Raw genomic sequence first — 6155 nt, forward strand, 5'->3', positions numbered from 1 at the left:
CGGCGGGGGGCCGGCCGCGCCGCACCGGCGGCCCGGCTTCGGGACCGGCTACTTCCACGACGGTGAGCCTGCGCGGGGGCGGGCACCGAAGCGGGGGGCTCGACGCGGCGAAGGCCGGGCTGCCGCGGGCAGGGGGGCTGGGTCCGGCTCCTCGCTGCCTCCCGGGTGCGCCGCGGCCGGGACCCGAGGGCGCGAGCGCCGAGCAGCCTCAGCCCGCGGGGGAAGGGACGGACCTAAGTGGCGCCAACAGGCAACGGGGGGCAGGAGCCTGGCTTCTCCCAGCTTCCCCAGAGAGCAGCTTAGGGGCTCCGTCCAGTTGTTTCTTCGCTCCGTGCCTCAGTTTCTTTGTCTGTAAAATGGGGAGGAAGACACTGCGCTAGCGAGACAGCTGCAAGCAAGGCCTGCCCTGCGCTCCAGGAGTTTTACCTCTTGCACGAAACAAATATCCTAAGTTTGTTAGGAGATCTGATGTTTGTCAAGCCCCCTTGCCTAGGAAGAGACGTTACAAAGCACGGGCTCCTCTTCCTAACTCCCCAGCTGGACTCTCGGTACCTGCTGAGCACCAGGGCACAAAGTCCCATCCCAAAGTGCAGCAACTGGCACAAAGGTGCCGAGACAGGTAGTCCATAGAGCTTCAGTAATGCCCAGCGGGGAAAGTGCAAATCCCATTGGTCTGATGCATTTCCAAGCCTTGCTTCTTTCCAGTCTTTAGGAACCAAAGCCTACAGCCTTTCCCTGCACCCCCCGCCCTGCCCTGCCCTGCCCTTCCCCGCTGTTTGAAACTACACCATTAACCCCTCACTACCCCCTCGGGGTGTGCTCTGTGCTGTGTCAAACCCCTTCAGCTTGGCTCTGCGTGCTGGAATCGTGACTCAGTTGGTGACTGGTCCCCAGCTAAGGAGGTGGCACGTGCAGTGGGTGCTTGGGGGATACCCTGTGTGTATCCAGTGCAGCGATGATGCTGAAGATGCATGCTGTCATACAGCTGGGAGCTGGCTCGGCGGAGGGTATAAGGGCAGTGTGGAGGTTACGTGGATGGTCTCCACGTTTCCCAGTGCTGGATTTGTTCTGTGATGGTGGAGAAGAGGGAGGGGGTTTCCATCCAGCCTTAACACTGAACGTTTTCATTTCAGATGACTGCATTTTCCTTCCTTTGGTCTTTCCCTTGTCCTGAACTGTTCAGGTTTCTTTGCCTCATATTACTGACGCCCATTTACAGCACAGTGGAGCTTTCAGTAAGGCCGTTCATATTATTGTGTCCCGTTGTGGAGGCAGGAAGGGAAGAGGACCCTGGCTGGATGGTTGAGTTCCTGGGACCTTCCCTCCCAGCCTGGCTCACACGCCATCCTTCCTTCTCCTTCCAGGCTTGCCTGACTTGATCCCAGATCCGTACTACATTCAAGCCTCCACCTACATTCAACGCGTGCAGATGTATGCCTTGAGGTGTGCGGCTGAGGAGAACTGCCTGGCCAGGTAAGCTCTCTGGGGCAGGGCTGGCATTATACCTTACACTTGCCCGCTGTGTGCTGGCACCGTGGGATTCTGGGCTGTGCCCGGGGCTGTTAGGTGCTGCCTCAATACACACCTGCTCCCGTAACCCCTTCCACTTGATGATATCAAACCACAGCTCAAGGAGAAGACAGCCTTGACCTCAGCAGGGCTGTCGCTCCGCCGCATTGCCGAGATCACATCGCCTGTCGCTGAAATGCAGCGGACTGAGACAGAGCGTGGCAGCTCTTTACAAAGTGCAGCGGCGCTGCATGGCGCTGATGGGCAGGGAGTGAAGCAAGCCAGGGGCAGGTGCTACCAGCGAAGCAATCCAGTTTGGAGGAGCATGGGTGGGAGATTTGGTTTGCAGGGGTGAGCCTGGAGCAGAGCGGAGGCTGCGAGAGAACACAGGAGAATGGGAGGGAGGTTTGCTTATTCCAGGCACTGTCTGAACATCCTGATCTGGAGGGAGGCTCTGGTCCTCGCCGCGAGAGGTGCTCTGAGGTTGCTGGGTGAGAGATGCTACGTCCAGGTGAAGGATTATTTATTCCCGACAAGAGCAGAGCAGCAGGTGTGAGCCGGACTCTCCATCCTGGCATTTCCTGGGCTTTGTAGCATTGCGGCAGGATGGCTCATTCGCAGCTGAGTGTTTATTTCAGTTTCAAAGTGGAAACAGCCCAGAGTCCTTGTAAACAGCACAGGAACAGCCAGGGCTTTGTGCCGGGCGGCGGTTTCCGAAGGATCGTGTCCGCCAAGGCTCTGGCTGTGGCTTGTCACAGCTCCTAGCAAGACTCTTTCAGAGACACGGGCTGTTATTGTATTGGCAGGGAAGCTGTGTTCCCAGCTGCTCCGAGATGCTCAAAGTCCTCCAGCGAGAACCAGCATCCGGCCCTGCAGTGGGATGTTTTCCAAAGTCTGGAGAAATTGTTGACAAAGGGCTTCTGAGTACGCTCGCGGGCACACGTGTGCGTGTTGGGGATAGTGTTTGCTTCTGAGTACATGCCTTTGCCTTGGCCCGTGCATGGGCCAGGGGTTGCCTGCACCATCCGCAGGGGAAGGTGACGGCTAACCATGGAGCCAGCTGGCCATACCTTTTAAAGCCATTGTCCCTGTAAAGAGCTGCAGGATGTTCACCCCAACCCCATCATGGACTCCAGTGGGAAAGGGGTCTGTGTGAGAGTCTCCCCTTCTCCTGGCTACAAGTCTGCCTATGGGATCGTGTGCAAATAACACCCTCTCCTCTGTTCAGATCCGCCTACCGACCAGGTGTGACCGACATCAGCTACAGGGTGCTGCTCCGCTTTCCACAAAGGGTTAAAAACCAGGGGACCGCTGACTTCCTCCCAGTGAAGCCGCGCCATGCCTGGGAGTGGCACAGCTGCCACCAGTGAGTAGCGAAGCTAATGCAGCCACAAGGAAGGACATCCTGGTTTGGGAGCCCATCGCCATTGATCCCCCTCCACAGCATGGAGCCCTGGCACAGGCCAGCATCCCTCCGGGGATCCTAGCTTGCAAGCCCTTTTGCAGGTGTTAAAGGCCACGTCCCAGGCCCAGCCGTTCCTGCTCTCGTGCCCCTGAGGCTGTCTGTCTTGATCCCTGCATCGCTTACCTCTGTGGGGTTACCAGGGCTGTCCCACCGCCCACCCGCAGACAACACCGTCTCTCCCTCCCAGGCATTACCACAGCATGGATGCCTTCAGCAGCTATGACCTCCTGGATGCGGTGTCCCAGAGAAGGGTGGCAGAAGGGCACAAGGCCAGCTTCTGCCTGGAGGACACCACATGCGATGTGGGTTTTCAACGGCGCTATGCCTGCACGGCCCACACCCAGGTGAGCTGGCAAGGGAGCCGGGGGCCCACTGGCACGTGGGGCTGGATGCCCTGGCACTAGGGGGCCTGTCCCTCGAGGGCTTTGTGCTTGGCCCAGCTGGGAGCACGAAGCACTGACCCTGCTCTGGGTGTCGGGAAGGATGAGCTGCCCCCCAGCTCCTACTGAGCATGATACTGGGCCTCACACCGCAGATTCCCTTGTCACATGATGGCAAAACCTGCCTGCCAGCTGGGGATGGTCTTCCCCCCGGTTGCTCTGAGACACCCAGTCTACCCTGTCTGGCAGGGCCGGGCAGGGAGCACTGGACTGGTCAGTAATGGCACTGCTCTGTGCAGGGCTTGGGGCCAGGCTGCTACGACACCTACAACGCCAACATCGACTGCCAGTGGATTGACATCACAGATGTGCCCCCTGGCAACTACATCCTCAAGGTACAGCTGACCCAGCACTGGGAGGGTGGGGAAACAGAGGGCCGGGGAGTTGCGGAAGGAGCTTCTCTGTAGGTGCATTGACTGGGCACGTTTACCCACCACCGCTCAAATCTCTGTTGCTGGACACCCCCGCACTCTCGCTATCAAAGGGCCCTTGCAAGGACCCTCGGTCCGGTGGGTAGTGCAGGGAGACTCTGGTCCCTTGGCTGGGACCTCCGGCTCTCGGACCTGCCCACTTGAAGGGGTGGGTTGTAGGGACGGCAGATAGAGCTCAGCCCGTATTTGCATGCATCTTGCCGAAGGTGACCGTCAACCCCAACTTCCTGGTGGCCGAGTCGGATTTTACCAACAACGTGGTGAAGTGCAGCCTCACGTACACGGGAACCTTTGTCACCACGTGGAACTGCCGCATCACCAGGTACGGCCACACGCGGCACGGTGCCCCGTCACTCGCTTCCCCGGGGCCACCCGGACCTCAACTCGGGGGGGCTCCACCTGAGCTTGTCACCCCTGGAGCAGCAGAAACAGAAAGGGGTGTTGAGGCCTTAGATGTGCAACTCAAGGGAGCTCCCTAGTGACAGGGCCGCACAGGAGGTTCATGAGTACTGCTGCCCTCCAGGTAACACGCCTGGTCTCAGCCCGGGCAGCAAAGCTGCTACCATGTCTTGCAGCAGCTCTCAGGGCACAAGTCTGAGCTTCACACTCTCCCACGCTTGCAGCTGGGTCAGCAGGCCCAGCCTTTGGCATGTGGGCACCTGGTCACCCAGGTTGAGGGGTCCCAGGTCACCAGACACGATGCTGCCTCATCACTCCCCGGTCTCTGCAGCTAACAGTGAAGTGGCGTGCCTTTGCCACGCTCACCCCACAGCAGGGAGAACCTCCGAGCTCTTTATTATCTCCCACTTCATGCCGATAGCTCCCAGGGCCCTGGGGTGAGTTTTCTCACTGGGGTCCCAGTCACATGAGCACCACTGTCAGGACAGAGGTTGGCAGATGAATAAAGCGCACTCAGGCTTAAACAGCTCTCTGCCAGCATTCAGCCTCCTTGCTCCTATCCAAGCAGCCCTGCAGCAACAGGGCTGTTGGGTGTTAGACAAACCACCTAACAACCCCCTTGTTTGTTAAAGTAGCCCAGAGGCGGGGGCTAGTGTTGCAAGCTTCCTGGGGTTTCTGCTGTGGCTCCTGGCCTGACCTGGACCCTGCTATGCTAGAGGCTGCACAGACAGAGCAGGAGCATCAGGGTCCCAAGCACTGCCTGTCACTGCCCTGAGCTGGAACGTGTCCACGTGGCCTCAGACTAAACCAGGAGCACTGCCCTGGCCTGCCCTGCACGACCATCTTAGAGCAGCCAGGAGCACTTGCTCTGCTCAACCCCACTCAAAGGCAGCTGCGCGCACTGCCCCTTGGCAGGGAGTGAAGGGACGGGCACGTTTCTTGGTGCACTCATGGACAAGGACCCTCCTTCCTTCCTCTCTGACTTAGCTGGGGGGGAACCGGGTGACAGCCAGGGGCAGAGGGTGCCGACCAAGGGCTCAGCCCAGAGTGCTCAGTGCCAGAGCTGGTTATGAGGGCATCCCCATGCCCCGGTTGCGACACCCTGGCTGGGAATCTCCAAAATTTGACCTCCAAAATGAACCTACTGCTTCTCTTTCCCTCTTAGATTCTAGCCGGGGCCGCTCTGCAAGGCACAGGAGCACCAGCCCCCACACCCGCTCCACGGGATGCCTCCGCCACCACGTGGTTCCCCCCGACTGCAGCGCTTGCCCCAGGGGATGCCCTGGGACCCTCTCTGCCGCGTTGCTTTTCCATGTCTCTTACCTGGTGCCCGTGGTCAGATGGGAATCCAGGTAGAGCAGCTGCCCAGGGCTCAGCACTGCCCGAGCTGGAGATCGCAGCATCCATCCCTGAACAAACTCGAAGCTGTCCAGTCCTTGCTGCGCTGCTGCCGGCTCAGGCATCGCATTTTCCTGCCAGCATTGCTCGCTCTGGGGTCTGCACAGGCTCAGACAAGGGAAGGCATGGTACCTCGCACCTGGGTGGTATCTCATGCTCCCTGCTGCTCAGGAGCCAAGTTTTTCTCCGGCTCCATCCCAGCCCAACGGGGCATCCCAGCTGTGGGGCAGCTTGTACCCGCCGCTTCCCCTGCAATGATCCCCAAATCCTGGTAGTCAGAGCTTCTTTATCAGTCACTTCCCACAGCCCAGAGAGGAACAGCCCCTGTCCAGCTGGGACCCCAGCTCAGGGGTGAGCGGTAGGGATGAGGCCAGCCTGAGCAGGGAGATGGGGGAACGTGGCTCTCGGCCATAAGGTGGGGAGGCTCCAGTGGCGGTGGCAAAGCTGGGAGCCTGCAGCAGGGAGATGCTGCAACCTGTGTTCTTTGATCCTCTGAATAAAATTCACAATACT

The 6155-nt window shown here is 59.4% G+C and overlaps 1 protein-coding gene across 1 annotated transcript; it reads left to right on the forward strand.

Moving 5' to 3' along the window:
* Positions 1–7: 7 nt before the first annotated feature.
* On the forward strand, positions 8–6155 carry LOC109324851 (protein-lysine 6-oxidase-like; the record flags this gene model as incomplete). Its single annotated transcript, XM_019556951.1, has 7 exons — positions 8–62; positions 1365–1473; positions 2738–2875; positions 3162–3318; positions 3654–3749; positions 4052–4167; positions 5410–6155. Coding segments are annotated over 7 exons (678 nt in total), but the record flags the coding sequence as incomplete, so codon positions are not given.

Source organism: Crocodylus porosus, unplaced genomic scaffold, assembly GCF_001723895.1.
Source record: "Crocodylus porosus isolate Cpor-Errol unplaced genomic scaffold, CroPor_comp1, whole genome shotgun sequence".
Lineage (NCBI taxonomy): Eukaryota > Metazoa > Chordata > Crocodylia > Crocodylidae > Crocodylus > Crocodylus porosus.